This window comes from Hipposideros armiger, unplaced genomic scaffold (assembly GCF_001890085.2).
Source record: "Hipposideros armiger isolate ML-2016 unplaced genomic scaffold, ASM189008v1 scaffold_960, whole genome shotgun sequence".
NCBI classification, from domain to species: domain Eukaryota; kingdom Metazoa; phylum Chordata; class Mammalia; order Chiroptera; family Hipposideridae; genus Hipposideros; species Hipposideros armiger.
Window position 1 is genome coordinate 101,683 of NW_017732310.1, and position 21,362 is coordinate 123,044.

Genomic DNA, 21,362 nt, shown 5'->3' on the forward strand with positions numbered 1-21,362 from the left:
TAATACATCATCTGTATATCACATTCTGTGTTCACCACCCAGAGTCAGTTGTCCTTCCATCTCCATATATTTGATCCCCTTTACCCTCATCTGTCACCCCCTTCACCCCTTACCCTCTGGTAACCACTAAACTATTGTCTGTGTCTATGAGTTTTTGTTTCTTTATTTGTTTGTCTTGTTCCTTTGTTGTTTTAAGTTCTATATTCCATATATCAATGAAGTCATATGGTTCTCAACTTTTTCTGTCTGATTTATTTCACTTAGCATAACAATCTCAAGATCCATCCATGTTGTCGCAAATGGTAGTATTTAATATTTTCTAATGGCAGAATAGTATTCCATTGTGTATACAGACATTTAAATCTGACCTTTTATTATTAGCTTCAAAATATTAAGTATCGGATTATTCTAATAACAGATTCATTTATTATAGACTAATGAGATTGTATAAAGATAACTGTGAAATGGAACTTAGATGGTGAAATGACACAACTCTTTCTTCATAAGGACTCTCACAGTGCTTTGGAAGGAGAATAGGCTCAGTGGGAAGCATATCATGAAGTTGAATCCTAGTTCTGCCACCATCAGAAAGCACTTATCCTTAGTTTCTTTTTCTGTCAAATGGAAGTGATCATGATTACATGGTAGGGTTATTTTAAATGAAGTGAAATAATGATTGTGATGGCCCTTAGGACAATGATTGGCACATAGTAGGTACTGCATAAATTTGTGTTGGACTTATTATTTTCACATAGGATAGTATGTAATGAATGAGCTCCGTGTCGTAATGGATTAGTAATCCATCAAGCACTAGGCTGGAGCCTGGAGCTGGAATGAATGCTGCCTACAGTTCTGTGTTTAGGCCATGCTGGCCAAATGATCTTGAGGTCTTTAAAGTGGCTGCCTACTAGGCTGGCCGAGTGGCTCAGTTGGTTAAGAGCTTGCTCAAGAGTGTAACAGTGGTTCGAGTCCTGTGCAAGCTGAGCTGCCGCTGAGCTGCCAACAGGTGGCAGGATGGCTCAGCTAAAAGAAAAAAAAAATCTAAAGTGGCTGCCTACCTACTAGTCCACTTGAAGGAGTGGCCATACTTGGCCACTTGGGTTTGGTTTTACTCCTCTAGCTAATAGCATTATAGTTAGATTTTTCTAAACACTGACACCCACTCATCTTTCATAATTCCAATAGTCTATCAATAAATTCTTCCCTGGTTTGCAGTTCTAATATGGACCTCTATTATTGTGTCACTCATAGGAAAGATGATTCCTTACCTTAAGAATGTTTTCTACAAGTAAGCATGCTCTGCAATTTCTGTGGTAGTAAAAAGAATAGAATATGTTATTAAAGTTGGCTCTGTGCTCAAAATATATTTTAGTGCTACAGACATGGGATCAGAACTCCTAAGACCAGGGTTTAAATTCTTGTTCTGCCACTTACCATCTGGTATGATCTGAGACTTGCACAATTCTGCTGTAAAATAGGGCCAGTGATGCCTACCACACAGGGTTATAATGTGGGTTAAATTAAATGAACATGTATATTCAGCACCTTGAAAGTGAGAAATTAACACTTGTTAATACTTTTGCTTACCTCCTTCCACAAATCATGCCCAGCTGCATGCTACCCCCTCCCTGCCCAGAGTTTGCACTGAAGAGATTATGAGGCACGTCCTAAGGTTGCTGCAGCTGCAGCCCATAAAACGAAGCTCTCTCTGTGTGAAGAAAATTGTAATAAGAGGGACTTCCAGAATCATGCCACTTCCTTCAGGCAATGCACCGTCTTTCATTAAATCATATGGATGGCTAAACCAAAGTTGCCAATTTAGCACCCTATTTTATAGCAGAAAAAAAATTTTGCATAAGTGATCCTCTCACTCTGAAATTTGGGAAGTATTTGTGATGAGACGTAATGTTTTTAAGGTGAAATTCTGTTGTTGTTGTTGTTGCATTAAGCCTAGATAGTATGAGAGAGTGGAAGAGCATAACTTTACAGTAGACAAACCTAGCACTCTCTTAGCCAGATGATCAAGTTTAACATAAAAAAGTGATAAGCAATATTAGTATGTACCCTTGATATGATATGATGACAATGACACTTTCTTTGGTGGTCTTCCTCCTCAAAACACATAACCCCACTGTAATCATGGAAAAACATCAGATGAATCCAAACTGAAGGACATTCTACAAAGTACCAGATTAGTTCCCCTCAAAACTGTCAAGATAATCAAAAACAAGAAAAATCTGAGAATCTTTCAGTCTTGAGTAGCCTTAAGAGATAAGACAACCAAATATATTGTGGTCTATTGGATGGGATCCTAGAAAAGAAAAAGAAACTGGAGAAAAAATAAGGAAATCTGAGTAAAGTATGGACTTCAGTTAATAAAAATGTATCAATATTGGTCCATTATTTGTGACAAATGAGCCACACTAAAGCAAGATGTTAGCAATCGAGAAAGTGGGTATGGGACATATTGGATTTTCTGTACTATCTTCACAATAATTCTTGAAACTATTATAAAAATCAGTATTCTTTATCCTCCAAAACTCAGGTTAGTCCTTTAGGAGACCTTTTTATATAATCCTGTAGTCTTGTACCTTCCCACTCTCCCCCACCGCTGTGACTTGGATTAGCCTCTCCTCTCTATTCCTTATCAAATTGTCTTTTACTACAATGGTTACACAGGACTAGATGCCCCTTAAGGACAGAATGTGTCCTTTTACTTCCATATTCTAGTACTTTCCACCATGTTTGGGATACATGGTAGATAAATGGTTAATAAGTGATAAAATAAATGCAAAAAGTTGAACAAGTAAATGTTAAAATAAATAGATGAGCTTTTTAAACATATGAATAGCTGAAGGGGCAGAGGTATTAATGGCCAATAGATGCTGTGAGCTGTGATCGTACTGAGGTGATGTTGGAGAAGAGAGTAATTGACAGTCCTGGCCACAGCACACTTCACATGTTTTTGTATCACTGATAACATAGTCACTAACAAGCAGTTCATTTCTGAGGGGCAAGGCTTCAGTCTAGGCACTGGAAATAGTTCACACATGCCTGTTGGTGTTAAGCACAGCTATTTCATCTATAGGTACTCCATGTGACTGCCCATGGGTTTCATTCATTAATCCAATCAACGAATATATATTGACAAAGCCAACAATAATAGCTAACATTTATTGGATACTTATTGTATAAATACCAGGGGTGCCAAAAAAATGTATACGTGTTTTAAGAGATGCTAACACTTTGGTCAACATTGTGGAAGAAGTAGTTTGCTGTAATCAGAAGTGTCTAAACGCTGATGCACCTCTTATAATTGCAGAAGTCAAATGTGACTTGTATTAATCTTTTGTTACTGGTATATATTAATACAGTTTTGGTTTTTTTTTTTACTTTCTTAAAATGTGTATACATTTTTTGGCACCCTCCATATATAACCATATATTGTGCTAATTACTATAGGAGACTACCTGATTTTATCCATGCAACAACTTTGTGTTGTAGATTAATATTACTAGTCCTATATTACAGATGAGGATACTGAAGCAGAGAGGTTAAGTAACTTTGCTTGAAGTGACATTTAAAGAGTCTACTATATTCCAAGCACTGATATACAACTGAAAGAGTAGGACAGAAGAACTGGAGGTAGGGGTGGTAAGGAACGGAAACAGTGCTACCCACGAACATATTGACCTGGATTTTCACCTGAAAATTTCTTTCACTTATGCCCTTTCTTTTGAAGAATCTGAGAAACTAAGCCTTCTGTAGAAGGCTTGTCTTCTACTCTTTGCTTTTCCTTCTTTAATAGAAATTCTGTAGTGAGTACTCAACAAATACCAAGTGATAACTATGCATCTGACACAGTGCTTGTTAGAGGAAGCACATTGCTATTTTAAAGAGTTTAAACCAGCATTAGATAGACTTGGGCTGGGTTCCTGGGCCTGCAATTAATGGTTTTGTTACCTTGGCCAAATTGCTTCAGCCTCCTCTTTGTAAGTGGAAATTCTCATTCTTCTCTTGCAAGGTTATTGGAAGGATCAGTGATGTGTGTTGAACACTGGGCACAGGGTAGGTGTTTGGTAAATGGAAAAAGGCATTTTTACTACTCATATTGGAGATAACAAAAGCACAGTAACTGGTGGAAGGAGCCGTTGTGCTGAAGGCCGGCTTTCAATTTCCATATATTTTCCTGGGCTTTGTTTGAATTTTAATTGTACTGAATAAACCTGTTCCATGAACAGCACTCTCAGTTGAGTTTATTTTGTAGTAGCAACACATGGGTCTACTTATCTTCTATTCATTGAGCATTGTTGGCAGAATAGAGCTATGACCATGCCCAGAAGTCTAGTAGTTAGACTTGGCTGGTCTCAGGCTCATAATAGAACAGGGGTGCACTAATGGATTCTTTATTGTCAATGGAGTCAAACACGTACTTACACTTTCTGTATAGTCTATTCTATAGTGACAGAATGTTAAAGTTGAAAGAGATTTGAGAGTTTGTCAAGTTCATTCTCCTTCTATCCACCTGTGTGTAGTCATCCATGAGAGATTATAAATGACTTCTTGGTGCTATTGATAGTGCCAGTCTTTTTACTTATACCTGGCAGTAAAAATATATAGCTTCTCTTTATACCAGCAATTCAAAATACCTTTGTTTTAAAATCTCATCAGAAAGTTTATCTGTAGTGGCTATTATCCAGTTTTATTTCCCTGTGAAAAACTAAGTGGAAGCAATCTTTATTTTAGGATATGTTCAACACTATTGTATCCTTCTAGTCCTATAAAGGGAGAACTTGGTATCATGTACTAAATCGCAGGAGTCAATATGTTCCTGCTTGGCTTGGCCTCTCGAAAGAAGCATGTCTACTAAATTATGTCCAGATGCATGGAAACAGCTATATGATGACGGCTTTATATTGTACCAGCTCATTGAACATAAGGAAATCACTTAACTTCTCTAACTGGTGGTTTCATCTTCTCTAAAAATGGAGATGATAATATAAACTTTTCAGAGATATTTAAATGACTATATATAGTATATGTTAAAGATTGCACATTGGCCAGCAAATAGCACATCCACAAAGTATTAAATAATTTTTATCAATAATTTCTTTCTATGAAACTGTTATTAGAGACAGTGTTAATCTTGGTCAAAGTCCTTATATAAAGGAACATTGGCATAAAAAATTCTTATTAGAACAAATTTTATGGAAATAATTGTTTATATTTTCTATATATATGGAAAATATATAGACATACAGAAAAACTATATTTTCTATATGTCTATATATAAAATAATATTTTTCTATGCATATAACAAATATGTATAATAAATATAAACTATGATATATGTATTTTATTATGTATGCATCATATATTTACTTATAAATAAATATGTATAAGCACATAACATAAGTAATGGTGATAGATAGATTTTTGTTTTTTTTTGCCTAAACTTCCAGGGAGCTCATTAAATAAATTTTAAACACAGATGATTGATACTTTTAATTCTCTTTCCTTCCAGCTGGATTTTGATTGTTTAGTTTCAGTAATTTGTTCCTTCTATTGTAAACCACATCAGTTCACTTTTAGTAGCAAGGTAGACCTCAGTTGCAAGTATGTCATGCTTTTAATTTCAAGAGAAAAAAATGAAAGCAGTAAGGTTAATGACATGCTCCTTAAATCACATTGTTAGCTAATGGTGGACTCAAGGTGAGAATAGCCAGGTGATGCCTGATAGTCTTCCAAACTGGTCTGTGTAGTCACTCTCAGAGTTTTCATATGAGCTCATGAAGCTCTTTTAATTTAATCAAATAACTTCAATCCATTCAGGAAGCTTTTTCAATGGGAAGTTCAATGAATACCCTCCAAAGTACTTAACACGTATATTAGGAAACGGCAGTTAGTGCTGTCTGTCTGTATGCGTTTTAATAGCCTCAGGGGGGAAAAAAAAACAAATGAATTGACAATTGCCTGATGAAGAATACGACTCTGAGATATCCACATGAGGGCAGACTCATATCCAGAAAAATTTCTGTTTGCCCATGAATAACTACCTCTAAATATTACCTAAGGAAAACACCTTGTGAGTACTGCCAACAGACACCCATTGATTTCTTTCCAGTCATGAGCACTGAATGGTGGGGATAAGCACAATAAAATAAACAGACAACACGTTCCCTTGGAGTGGCACCAAAATGGTATCATGAATAACCTCATGGTGAAGGGAAACAAAAGTAAGGTGATGACTGTCTATAAATGTTAAATTGTCCCATCTAATGTCACTGACTTTTGTATGATACAAAATTATACAATGTAGCAATCTTATGAAGTAGATTTATGGAATTTTAGAATTGTGTTCATTTCACCAATAAAGGAATTGAAGTTCAGACAAGCTAGGTGACCAATCCAAGTTTGAGTCAATATTAAGTCATGGGATATATTTAAAACCAGATATTTTTACACCTAGTTCTGTGCTCTTTCACCTGAACCATGTTAGATTGTGCGATTTCATAGATTGACATAAATATCAAGCTATGGTCCTTCACATGGTACCGACCACCCTATGGTACTGGCCAGCGTTGGTGAAGGATGAATGGATGAAGGTCGCCTGAGCATCTGCAGTGAGCACTCTGATCACAAGAAACAGGCAGGGCAAGAACCAAGCATTCAAGAGTAATTGAAGCAGAGAAAGAAGCAGCCCTGTCTGTAAGAAAAATGAATTTAGGCAACAACTTCTAAGGTAAGTTCAGATCAGCTCAGCAAACTTTCTTCATGCTTTTATGATGTGCCAGCATGGTTGACCAGTGATACAAATTGTTTTCTATACCATATGTTGTGATTCTATATATTACAGAAATGGCCCATCACCTTTGCAATTTCTTCCCTTAAGCAGGCTAAACGTTTAATTAAGAAATAGAGGTTGATTTACTAGCAACAATTGTGAAAAGATAAGGGAAGATGCCTGGAATGCTCTGTGTGTGTAAGTGTGTGTGTGTGATGCAGGCACACATATGCAAGTGTATGCATGTTGTCAGGGATGTTATATGTGACTATGCTAGGAAATCTCTTTAGTAGAAGACTTAATGATGTTGGCCACTGTCTTAAAATATACAGCCTTACAGATTTAAATTTGTCCATACCTTCACATATAGTGTGACCTGTAAGGACTGAGAGATCACACAAATCAATATCAGCCTCTACTCACTAGATATTCACACTCTAGTCATTGAGCAAGGCACAATCTCAAATAATTTCAGTAATCACCTGGCAGGTGATAAGTGCTACAAAAGGGTTAAAATTCTTAAGTATCACAGAAAAGGGTACATTAGATTTAGATTTGCAGTGTTAAAAGCCATTTCTCAGTAGGAATGATATTTGGCTAAACTCTTAATTATGAAAAGGATGTTGACATGGGATGATGAGCAACATTCACAGTTTACAGCTATTGTTGCAACCAGAAGCAATATGATTCCTGCCTGAAAGTGGTTTGGAGTAATTCTGACGTAACAGCAAAGATTTGAAAGCATTTCAGAATATATTGACATGTCGGTTAGTGGGTTTTTGGTGTCTGATTTTTGTTATTCCCTCTATTCTCCACCAGTATCCTGACCAAAATATGATGCCCATAAAGTACAATGCAGAGATCTATAAATCAGCTTTATTCAACTGTCACATGGCAGGTTCTACCCTCCTTCCTCTGGTGCTATTTTTAAAAATAAAAAAGGAGTTAGAGGCAAATATAGAAGTTTCCTTCTAATATTCCCCAGAAGAGAGACGTATTCATGGACATTTGTTCTCTGTGGGCCAAGGTAGAAACATGAATAGGGAGAGCCTACATATTTTCTGCTACAATAGCTGTTGACAAATACAGAAAAATAATGCATGTCTGTTTTACTTCCACCATTTGTCACATCACATTTACAGTATTCTCACATGAGGTGAGCTAACATGCCATCCCAAAGACTGATCTAATCTGAACTGAAAGGAAAATAAACTTCGTGTATCTCTGTGGATCACAGGGACTCAGATTCAGTGAAATATGGAGAATGGATCCTATTAAATTTGTAATGATGCAGCTAATGAATAATGAATGTTCTAGTGCTCTCTTTGGGTAATCATCAGCAAACATATATTTTTCTCAGGACGTCATGGGATGTTGATTTTTATGCAAACTAGAAACCCTCTACCATCTGTAATGGCAAACAAGTTCTCAGTGCTTTGGCTAATAATAGATAACCCAGTGAATTTATGAAATTATTCAAACAGTACAGAAAGATTACTTAATGTTGTTCTTAAGCATCACTCTCTTCTTTGACTATTTGGGCTAGCTGCAATGCTGATGTGCTGAGGCTTTTAAATTTTTTAATGTTTGGTCTCTGTAGCGTCTATAAATTTTGTTCAATTTTGTGCATGCTTTGAATGCACATCTATGTATTTCCTCCTTTTTCATTACAGGGTGTGGGTTGTCAAAAGCTTCTGTGCAGCAGTAGCTTTTGCTTCTTTTAGATTTGGTCATAGATACAAATTTGTGTATGCACTCAAGGTAGAATTAGAATGTAATTATATTTTTCTACTTACTATGGATTATACCAAAAAGGCCCCCATTTGCAACAAGCGAGAGAACCAAATTAACTCTCTCAGCATGTTAGGTTAAATGGTCCAGACTGTTCATGGTAACTTGATGGCAGAGCTCACTGGATTGGATCTGAATGCTCTCAACTAAAGAAAAGTGAACTAACATATTAAATTCCTACTTCCCCTACAGATACTTATTTGCTAGTATCATTGGAAGGTATATTTTGCTTTCTTTTGCCCAAAGCGCTATTGCAACAAAAGTCAACCATTATTCTGCTGTTCCCTTTATCTTCAGTTTCTTCTCCTTTGACCATAGATTTCCCACTTGCTTTTTTTTTTTTACATTAATAATAGCAATCTTCTTCCCTTCCTCCCTTCTTCTCTCCCTCCCTTTTTATCTTTTTGAAACAGTGTGGAAAATACATTCATTAAGCTTTACATTATTGCTATCAGATAAGCAACATGGGAGATAAAATAACTTGGTAGTTAATAGAACTACTTTGGAATCAAAGTAATTTGGGGTCTAATGCAGACTTGGTTTCTTACTAGTTATGGGAGAAGGGGCAAGTCATTTAACCTCCTTAAATGTAAGTTTCCTCAACTATGAAAACATCTATGAAAAGATATAGTATTATGTAGATATTAATAGGAGTGATAGCTTCTACATAGCAGCAATGTCACAAATATCATGTAAAATAATGTAAGCAATGCATTTAGTGGACTTGCTCACAGTAGAAACTCAATTAATGGTCAAGATGCTGTGACTTATGCTGTTGTTTTGGTGATCATGTTGATGGTGGTGGTGGTGGTTGCAAAGATGGGTCATTGTGCTTTTTCAAGTGTACCATCCCCAGTTCCCTTCGTAAGTACATTGCGAACTTCATGTCATCAGTGTTGGGATGCCATCATGATGGAAAGGGCAATTTCGTGTAAAGTTCTCACTTTCAGTAATCAGTTAAGATTAATTCTTACTGTAGGAAGATGAAGCATTACTTCTTATTGCCAGTTTCTCTACAATACAAAAATACTCAACTAGACACCACTGAACTGATAATAATAAATGTCACCTCTCCTGTAGTGTTATGTCTATGAAATGCACAACTGTGTTAGCCAGAAAACCTTGATAAATGTATCTATTTTTAATTTGGTTTTCATCCCTCCCTCTAATCTCAAAAAAACAATATCAGTTAACACTGCACTATAATGTTAAAATGAGATAAGAAACTGGACTGTAAATTACTGTAAGTAAAGCTAATGAAGCTAATGAAGGATTATAGGAGTTAAAAAAAAGACTAATGCATTAGGAAAATTAAGCAGATGTACTGTGAACATTAATTATAGCTCACTGAGGTTTTCTTTACTGAGGTTAGCAGGTTTGAAGTCATTGAGTTTTAGAAAATGGCCACAGTTAGACTTACACCATAATTTAGAAAGCAGAAGATATTGTTTCTCTCTACAAACTGAACTACATAAAGTAAAACACAGATTTTCCTATTAGTCTTCTGAGAAGCAAAGGAGGGAGGGACCTGGAGTCTACCAGGATGCTAAACAACACTCAGGTTTCTCACTTTCTCATATCTATGTGTCATCTTCTGCAGACACCAGCTTTATTTTTGCAGTCTCATGGTGTGGGGTATTACATGTGGTCCCATGATATGGGAAAGGATATTAAAATGAGTTAGAGACCTATGTTCTGGTTGCTATTCTTCCACTGTCCAGCTGTGTGTTCCCTCATAGTGATTTTAGCTCTCTGTGCTTCCAATGTTTCATCTGTAAAAAAGTTGTTGTTTTGTGTTGCTAGTTCTTAAACATTTTCAATCATAATCCTCTCTGAGGATACCATGAAACCTATGGATTTTCTTTGTCAGAAATATGTAAATTTTATAAAATAAATCTATGTACAGTTTCAATAAAGCTCTTACAGTTGCATAGACCATAGGGCAAGAACCCTTACTCTAGGTGATTGCTATTGTCTATCATAAGTCTGTAATTCTGTGACTCTTAGGCATTTCATTTTTTCCCCCTCAAATAGCTTAAACTTTTAGGATCTAGTGAGAAAATGTATGTGAAAAGGCTCCAGAGAAGAATTCTGAGACTTGGGCATATCCATTTTGTACTTCCTCTAGCTTTGGATTTGCTATGAGATTTTGGCACGTTACACAGTTTCTCTGGGTTGTCTTTATAGTGTAATGTAGTGGGAAAATTTAGGACCTCAGACTCTGACAGATCTCATTCAAAATTCTGGTTTCTTCATGTACTCAGTCTGGAACCTTAAGGCAAAGTACCCTGTGGGAATTATTTCATCGTATATAAATCTATCTAATAGTCTGTGGTCGTAAGGCTTAAAAAAATTCACACTTAAAATCTACTTGCCCATTATTTACCTCAATCCCTTGCAACTAATCCCCTCTTAAGTCTAGGAAGGTACTTACAATGGTAACCCCTGTATCTGCTTTTCCTCATCTCCCTTCACATCTTTCCTCCCAGTCCTCTCTCATCTCATTCTAAGTCATCCTCAAGTCATCACTTTCTATTGTGAATCAAAGTGTGGTCTGAGATAGGTGTACTTGCAGCAACTCTGAATTTTTAGACAGGACTAATACATGTCAAAGTCATCTGAAGTCATTTGTAAGTGCTAGACACCCTTACATATAGAACTTCTGTTCCCAAAATTACATTCATATTAAAATACATTCACATTCCAAATTAAAAAAAAAGTTTTCTGTTGCTAAAAACGTGAAAATACTTTTATATTTTAAGTCTGAGCTTTGAGTTTGAAGATTCATTTTTTTCTGTTGCTTTGATATGTGTGTGCATATGAGTATATACAGATACATAATTTATGTATGTGTATATTATGCATATGTGTATATATATGTATAAAATATAAAAATATTTTCATGTTTTTAGCAACAGAAAACTTTTTTTTTAATTTGGAATGTGAATGTATTTTAATATGAATGTTTTATATATATATGTATATATATATATACACATATATATGGAGAGAGAGAGAGAGAGGGAGGGAGGGAGGGAGAGATTTGTAGCTAATTACTCGATGTATGTTTCAATTTGCAGATATCAAAATTGTAAACTTTTGGCTTCACATTTTTATTTTGTTCTTAAAGATAGTAATTGTTTTTTTTAGGTCTTAACCATTTCTGGTAGTCTCTACCATTTTATATGTATTTTATTGTTTGACCTACTGGGTAAAATGACTATGTTTTTCTTCCCAGCTATACTAAGGTATAATTGACAATTAAAATTATAAGAGATTGAAAGTGTACATCCTGATGATTTGAGGTAGTATGCATTGTGAAAGGATTCTTCCCATCTAGTTAATTAACACATCCATCACCTCACATACAATGGCTATGGTTTGAGTTCTAGTTTTATCATTTATTAGATGATCTTCCATGAATTCCTCTATTTCTCTGAGCTTTAATTTTCTCAATGGACTGCTGTTTGTCATTCAAGAGAACTTAGGTTAATTAGTGATTAAAATGAAGCTGAATATAATGATCTAATTATTTACTCTACTAACCTTTTTTCAAAATTAAAATTAGTGCATTCAACTTGAAAAGTCTAAGGAATGCCAAAAAAGGAAAAGAGTAGAGAATAAAGCCGGTGATTATTTGATTTATTATTTTGTGCCATTCCATATGTGTATGCTAACATGTCAGTTTACCTGTGTTTTAACAAGTTAATTTATTTTATACACTTGAAATTAATTTATAAATGCTGGTATTAGCCTTTAAATTTTTGTTTTAATTTTATTTATTTTATTATTTTTTGGTGTGTGGAGCAAAGGAGGAAGAAATGCATAGGCAGGTTTGACATTGACAGTGTCTTTTATTTATATGGTGATTAAAATGATAGCCCTGACCTTTGAGGTAAGATGGTGGTATAGATAAATGTTGTGCTTGCCTCCTCTCATGACCACATAAAATTACAAGTAAATTATAGAACAATCAACCTGGAGAACCATCTGAAGACTAGTTGAACAGAAGTTCTATAACTAAAGCTATAAAGAAGAAGCCACATCGAGACTGGTATGAGGGATGGAGATGTGAAACAGGCTGGTCCCTCACCTGGATGTGGCCATTGAAAATCAGGAAGGATATCTTGGCTGCAGAGGTCCCCCATGAAGAAGTGAGAGAACCCAGCCACAAACTGGGTTCCCTAGCCCTGACTGAGCACCAGTGCCAGGAAGACGAGTCCCCACAGCATATGGCTATGAAAAACAGTGGGGATTCCCACCATCCTGGTGGGATGGAAGGCTGTGAGAAACCCAGATGTACTCTTAATGGACCCACCCACAGACTCACTCACTCACAGGTGTTCACCCTGAGCTCTTGTAGAGGGATAGTGACTCAAGGGGTGTCAAAGACATATGGGGAGAAACAGTCGTATAGTCAGGATGAGGACTGGAGAGACAGTTGACATTTTCCCTATGTAGGGTCCTTCTCCAATCAGCTCGCAGGCAGGCAGCATCTTTCCTGTGTTGAACCCTCCTCTCATACCCATGGCCAAATCTGAATCTATATTGGCCTGGTGAACTCTGTTTCCTCTATGCTGGTGACTCCCTGCGACTCTGCCCCACCCAACTTGCCCAAGGCTGAAGGCACTTTTCTCAACCAGCAGCCAGCCTCACAGTGCACACCCAGGAGGCTCCTACAGCAACAAATAGCTGGCCTAAACTCGCCCAGCAGGAGAGACACTTTTGCAGTCAGCAGCCAGCCCCAGCACGAGCTACAGTCTTTTTGGACAACTCTCAGGGGTCCGTGGGCACCAGACAGGGGGTAGCCAGCCTTGCTGTGCTCTGAGTCTTTTGCTGAGTAGCTCTAGGCTCAGCACTGGTGCCAAACCAGAATCTACATTAACTTGGTGAACAAAACTGGCCCCACGCTTTTGACTCCCAGAGACCCCAACTCACCCAACTCACATACCACCCAAGGCTATTTCAGCAGCTGAGCCTTACAGGCAGGCATCTGCAGTCTTTGGGGTGCCCTGGGCTTTTTGTGGAGCTACACCAGGCCTAGTACTGGTGGCAGCCATCCTCAGTTTGTAGTGTGGCCTCTCGCACATGCCTCCAGGTCAAGCACATGAAGCAACCCACCATGGATTGCTTTGTAGTTCCATGTGTCTGTTTTTATGCTAGAATCAATGGAACAGAGGAGGCAAGAATATACAGTGGGATAAAGACAGTCTATTCAATAAATAGTGTTGGGAAAACTGCACAGATACATGCAAAAAAACCAAAACAAAACAAACAAAAAACAAAACAAAATTGGACCACCTTCCTTACATACATGTATACAACAATAGACTCAAAATTGATTAAAGACTTAAATGGAAGACCTGAAATTCTAAAACTCCTAGAAGAAATCATAGGCAATATACTCTCAGACATTGCCGTTAGTAATATTTTTTTGTGATATATCACCTCAGGCAAGGGAAACAAAATAAAAAATAAACAAATGGAACTACATCAGCTAAAAAGTTTTTGCTCAGCAAAGGAAACCATCAACAAAATGAAAAGACAATTTATTGAATGTGAGAAGTTTTTTTCCAATGATACATCCTATAAAGGGTTAATATCCAAAATTTATAAAGTACTCATGCAACTTAATATAAAAAAAACTAACAATCCAATTTAAAAATGGGCAGAGGACCTGAATAGACATTTCTCTAAATAGTGCATACAGATAGCCAGCACACATATGAAAAGACCCTCAACATCACTAATCATCAGAGAAATGCAAATTAAAACCACAATGAGATATCACCTCACACCTGTCAGAATGGCTGTCATCAATGAATCAATGAGTGTTAGTGGGGATGCAGAGAAAATTGAACCCTCAAGCACTGTTGGTGGGATTGCAAATTGGTGTAGCCACTATGGAAAACAGTTTGGAAGTTCCTCAAAAAATTAACAACAGAACAGCCTTATGACCCAGCAGTTCCACTTCTGGGTATTTATCTGATGAAATCCAAAACATTAATTTGTAAAGATTTATGCACCCCTTTGTTCACTGAAGTACTATTTACCATATAAATGTATTACCACTATGCTGTACACCTGAAACTAATATCAAATAATATTAAATGTCAACTGTACCCGAAAAAAATAAATTATTTAAAATCTAAATAAAATAAAATAAAAAAGTGATAGGGCTAAAGGCAGAATACAGAGGTATCCTTTGTCAGTTACTTTAAAAAATTATGCCAAATGCCCTTAATTAGAAAAACAATAGAGGCAAATGAAAATGCAGGAATTTTAAAAGAACATGTGCACATTTATTATCACTCTGTACTCTAAATATACTTTCTTTTGATTAGTTTTAATGAAATCATTACTTATGTATAGCCAGCTGGAAATCATAACTTATTGTATAATGTGAAGAAACAAATTTTTTTTCTTGAGTTTGAATCAGAAATATTAAGAGATATCTTTCAACTTAAACCAGGAAATGAAAGAGAGTAGAGTAAAGTAGACCAAACTATTTTCTCCAACATCAGAAGCTACAATGCCATTTTATAGTGTGTGAAACTAGAGAACTTAAGCTTAGGATAAAAACAACAGTAACAAAACTATTGTGTCCCTTGAGTTCAATTACAACAGAAAAAACTAGCAATTAGTGAATCATCAATTATCATCTATTCTAGCCATAGTTCTGAGTTTATGTTACTATCAAGTTGAATCTTTTATAATCATGATGTCTGTACAAACATAGCCATGAAGCATAACAGTTAGATGAGTAACTATAGACTGTGTAGTAAAACAATTTTGCAGGAAAATAGTCCTTGTTCTTCCCTTTTGTGGCCATTGCTGAAGCACCAGCAGCTTCAGTTGATAGGCCGATGAGTTCAAGCAGGTTTTGATGGAGTTAAACACATGACAGCCTCTCCAAAATGAAGTTCAACCCCTTTGTGACTTCTGACCGGAGCAAGAACCGTAAAAGACATTTCAACACACCTTCCCACGTTCGCAGGAAGATTATGTCTTCTCCTCTTTCCAAAGAGCTGAGACAGAAGTACAATGTTCGATCCATGCCCATCCGAAAGGATGATGAAGTTCAGGTTGTCCAAGGACACTACAAAGGGCAGCAAATTGGCAAAGTAGTCCAGGTTTGCAGGAAGAAATACGTCATCTACATTGAACGAGTGCAGCGGGAAAAGGCTAACGGCACAACAGTTCATGTGGGCATTCACCCCAGCAAGGTGGTTATCACTAGACTAAAGCTGGACAAAGGCCGCAAAAAGATCCTTGAACGGAAAGCCAAATCTCGCCAAGTAGGAAAGGAAAAGGGCAAATATAAGGAAGAAACAATTGAGAAGATGCAGGAATAAAGTAATTTTATATACAACAGTTTTCATTAAAAACTGTTAAAATGAAAAAAAAAGTCCTTGTTTATTTACAAATAATGGAGTATAGTAACAAGAAATAAATGTGTTACTTATGATAGAGATCTGAGCAGAATCAAATTTAATTTTACTTGGAACATTTGCTTAATTACCTAGCTAGCCATGACTCTTATTTTAATTAGTAAAGTCAATGGTTTAAGTAGTAAACTTTCTGTATCCATTGGTTTACTTATAAGCAAGCACTGGATAAGGATCTGTTACAACATAGGCTCTCAAACAAATTTTTGGTCCAAAAATATTTCTTCTCTATGCAATACTATTTTTCTATAGACTCCTTTTTAATCAAGACTTGACAAAAAGGAAAATGGAATTTTATTCCATATTTCTCCTTTAAAATCAAAGATAGATATTTTCTTAGTATTTAGTAATTATACTGAGGCTTGGAATTCTGCTTTCTAAGCAGTCCCCAAGACTGCTTCTTTTTATTTGAAGTTACAGATGCTTTAACCGTCCAACTGCAGTTATTAATGATACAGCAATGAACTTGGAAAGAATAGAGAATCAGAGAATCTCAAGACCCACAACCCTAGCCCGGCACCTTCTTTTCTAACCTTGATTACATGAGAGTCTTCTAACTGGCCTCCCTACCTTCACCTTGTTTATCTCATCAGGTTTGTACTCTGAGACCAGAAGTTTCTTAAACATTGATCTGCTTGTGATGCTTTTCTGGTTTATCTCTTTACTGCTTCCTAGATAAAAACCAAATTACCAAGCAAGGCATGCTAGATGCTCCATTATCTGTTTCCTTCCTCCTCCTCCAAGGATTAGCTTTTCTTCTTCATTGACTTGAATGTGTGCTCTAGTTACAAAAACCCTAAACATCTTTTCTTATGACTAAGTAATATTCCATTGTATGTATGTACCACACGTTTACCCAATCATCCATCGAAGGACACTTTGGTTGTTCCCATGTCTTGGCCACCGTGAATAATGCTGCAATAAACATAGGGGTAGTTATAACTTTATGGATAAGTGTTTTCAGATTTTTGTGGGTAGATATCCAGAAGAGGGCTTGTTGGGTTGTATGGTAATTCTATTCTTAATTTTTTGAGGATATTCCATATTGTTTTCCATAACTGCTGTACCAGTTTACATGCCATTGGAATAGCATGAATGGATCTTGAGATGATTATGCTAAGCAAAATAAGTCAGACAGAAACAGTCAAGAGCCATATGATTTCACTCATATGTGGGATATAAAACTGAAAGCAACAAACAAACAAGACAAACAAACAAAAACTCATAGACATAGACAACAGTTTAGTGGTTACCAGATGGGAAGGGCAAGGAGGGTGATAGAAGAGGGTAAATGAAGTCAAATATATGGTGATGGAAGGAGAACTGACTGTGGGTGGTGAACACACAATGAAATATACAGATGATGTATTAATAGAATTGTATGCTTGAAACCTATAATATATAATTTTACTAACCAATATCACCTCCACAAATTTAACTAAAAATTTAAAAATTATATTAAAAAAACCTAAACATGAAATAACAGCAGGACAACAATAACAGTAACAAAACCCACTCCCATTGGTTGATTAGCAACAGTGTGATCAATCACTTGATTTTGAGTTTCCATTTATTTGTCTACTCAAAAAATACTTTCTAAATGCCTACCATATAGTACTTGGTATTGTAATTCTCAGAGAAACTCATTGGCAGGCTAAGAACAATAATTATACAGATCAAGCAACAACAAACACATGCCCTGCCCTCCTGGTGTGGTAGTCTAGTGCTGGGCGGGGCGGAGAGGGTGTGTGCACTTTATCACTCAAGCAAATGTAAGATTTCATTTTTTTGTTGAGTGCTAAAAAATAAAGGGGGCAAGTCACGGGAGATTCTATGATAGGGGCATGTGACCTAATCAGGAAGGGTGGGGAAGGTACATTTGATACTCAAGTTGAAGAATGACTCGAAATTATATAGGCAAAGTGAGAGATAGAGGCGTGCTAGGTAGAGGTAATATGCAAAATACAAAGAGTAGGAGGGGGCATAGATAACTGTGTACTGCAAGAAAGCCAGAGTAGCTGGAGCACTGGGGAAAGGTGAATCATGGAAGGACTTTAGTGAGAGAGTTCAAGGACAGCCATCCAAGGCCGTTTAAACCCATCATTAGCAATTTGTTTTGGAGGGCCATGGGACATCATTTGTGACTTTTAAGGGGAAGTGTGACTTTATCTGGTGTTTATTTTGAAAAGGCCCCTCAGCCTGCATGGTGAAGCACAGGTTAGAGGTAGGGGTCCAATTGATTGCAAGGAGGGGGATTCGAGATAGTCTCTAGAATCCTAAAGAGAGGGCTGTCAGCTTATACTTACTATAGTTTGAAAATGGTGGGTGTAAAAATAAATAGATATATTTCTGAAATAAAATATATTATCTCATTTAAGCCTCACAACAATGGTATGAGGTAGACCTTATAAAGCCCACTTCACATATCGATAAATTGAGGCTCAGAGGAGTTATACACATTCAATCAGTCCCTTAGAAACACGTGACACAGTCAGGCCACAGAAACCAGGTCCCTGAGTTCTAAATCATACCCTCTTTCAACTATGCTGCTCCTTTTTTTTTTTTTTTCATATTCTGGCATACTGTTCATCTCACATTACTCTAATGTTTTATTTACTGTTTTTTCAGCTTGCAGTACCCTTCCATGTAGTGAATCCCTGGATTTTTTTCTCCAACCACCGCCGCTTCACGCTCCCAGTCTCTGTTAATGTCCGTCCTCCATGATTTCGTGACTTCCTTGTGCTTCCCTGCTGTTCCCTTATTTCTTCCTCTACTAGATTATAAATTTCTAAACACAGGGCATAGGGGTCTTATTTTTATAGTCTCGATGCCTAGCAAGATGCCAAGTGTAAAGTAGGTGAGCACAAAATTTAAACTAAAGGAATGCTCATGGCAATTGTCTACATCAAACCCTCAAACACCACTTGGATTCTCTGTACAGTATTCCTGGCAAATGGTCACTGAAGACATCGGCCGTTACCCTTGCTCATACATTACTGACCACCTTCTAAGTGCCAGGCACAAAACTAAACACTTAGGTTGTTATCATCATATTTAATACTCACAAAGCCTGTCTAAAATAGATACTATCATGTGCATATTACAGATGAGGAAACTTACATTATATAAGGTCGGCAGCTCCAGAATTCAAGCTTAAATCACTCTGAATTCAAAGATCTTTGACCTAGATTACAATGCACGCATCCCTAGTACACCCGTTTGGTTTTTTTTAACCTGTCCAGTGCAAGATGGGAAATAACATCTTGACTTTCCTCTGATCCTAGCCTCACAAATTACTTATCTTCTCCTAATCACCTGATGGAAATAGGTGGTGCTTTCTGACCCCATTCATTTCTGGCGTTTCCAACTCCTTCCACTTAAGGAATGTATAACCTGCTTTTAGTACACAATGACATGCATTCAACTTCTGGTGAAATGATGAGGAATTTTTCAACAAGCTCTGGCAACAACTGTTTCAAATCTATTTTATAAATACATTTAAAAATATAAAACATAGTAAAATATTTTTTAAAAAAGCAGTTATGGAATCTTACTTGTCAGCATAAATCTAAAGATAGAGTTCACCAGTGTAAGAGTTTTGTTAAACTTTGGCCCTGATCCCAGCACATGAAATCCTGTAGCCATAGAAAGTGGCAGTGTCCTAAGCCCAGAAGCAGTCTGGGCTGCCAGAGTGTTTTCCAGTTTCAGAGATGGAATCGTTGAATTCTCAAGTGCATGTAATCCACTTATTATCTCTCTGGGCTTCAAGCTGTCTGATTGGACTGAGGAACCAAGCAGAGCTTTGTCTGAAAGACAATATCTTTGTACAGAAAGGAATAGGCTTCTAGTCGCAAAAACACGAATATTTCACCCAATTGTATGTGGGATCAAAGAATTGTCGAGTTGTTATGGATCTAACATTCATGTAACCAACATTGTTTTCTCACCAACCTTACAAATGATGTCCTTGGCTCTATAGAAAAGAAAACTTAGAAAGAGAAGCAAATCACCCAAGTCACAAAGCTGGATTTCAACCTTAGGACTAAATGATCCCAGAGTCTAAGCACCTAAACATTAAGACCTACATCTTAGAACTGCTTTATTTTTCCTTTTGGTTTCAGGTTAAATATCCCTAAGTGCTGTAAGCTTTCCTTGCATGATGTCCTCACCATGAGATCCCCAATCATGGTTACTAAGGAGGAAAAAAAGAAAAGCCCTCTAACCTAAGTGCAAGAGATCTTTAATAGAGACAATGAAAGTAGACATGTAAAATAATTTGAAAAATTCAATTTTATTTATATTGCAAAATGTAAATGTCAATATTAGAGACTTTTTTGGGGCTTATTGCATTTCAAATCTACCTCTGATAAAATAATACATCAAAATATTACAAACCATATTTTCTTTCTGGGTGAGGTGAGGAATCTACCTTAAAATTTTCTCTTGGAATTTAGCATAGAGGGTAATAAGAGATCATTTGGTCTAGCCTCTAGTATTTAAGAGAAAGTTGTGGTATATATTAGTTCCTAGAAATAATAGTTTTACAACCTATTAATTTGCCAGGACCTCTGCTACCTTCTATCTTTCTAATTGTATTCCTCTAATACCCTCAACTCCAATAATTCTTTGATTCCATGAGGAGCAAAACTCATTGACTTTACTTATTTTTTAATCTCCATTATCCTTCTCAAGACCACATTACAATTTCATTCAGCCTATATTTCAAGTTCCACTTTATAATCACTCATTTCTGTACATCATTTCTGCCACCACACTTCACTGGCACAATTCCAACCTTGGCTACTCCTACTTTTCCTTATTAGCCCCTTCACTTGAGCTTCTGAACAGGCTGGAGAAAATACACAATGATACTGACTGGTTTTCACTTCAATTTAGTATCATAAACCTTACCTGGCCCCAATTTACTGCCTGTCAATCCTATAACCACACTTTGTTAGTCAATTCACTCTCCCACTATCCTAGGTTACTATTCCACACTTGCTCCTCTCTTCTGAAATCTGTAATATTTCTCTGATTCTTTTCACTCAGTAATGACCTTCCTTCACATTTCACTGAGAAAATGGAGAAAAATCAAAATCAGTAGATATCTTAATTCTCTCACCTTGAACAGATCCACCAAGGCCCCTGAAATTCTACCCATGCGTTTTGCTTTCCCTTATGTTATAATAAATGAACCACCTATTATACTGTCCTAGGGATTATGGTCCTAGGGGTATGGCTCATCTCCTCATGGAATGTACCAGCAAATGAGGGTTGTAGTTATTAAACAGATGACTCTACGTGACTTGATATCAGAAAAGTTGGGCAGAAGTTCTGCA

The 21,362-nt window shown here is 36.6% G+C and overlaps 2 protein-coding genes across 2 annotated transcripts in view; both read left to right on the top strand.

Moving 5' to 3' along the window:
- The window catches only part of GRM5 (glutamate metabotropic receptor 5), a 506,006-nt gene that overhangs the window by 44,560 nt on the left and 440,084 nt on the right, over positions 1-21,362 (top strand).
- LOC109375482 (60S ribosomal protein L26-like) lies at positions 15,478-15,962 on the top strand. Its single transcript, XM_019630871.1, has one exon. It carries the CDS (start codon positions 15,493-15,495, stop codon positions 15,928-15,930), a length of 438 nt encoding a protein of 145 aa, XP_019486416.1. The 5' UTR covers positions 15,478-15,492; the 3' UTR covers positions 15,931-15,962.

Coding starts and splice junctions, on each gene's coding strand:
- LOC109375482 (XM_019630871.1), top strand. CDS start 15,493: ATGAAGTTCAACCCCTTTGTGACTTCTGACCGGAGCAAGAACCGTAAA.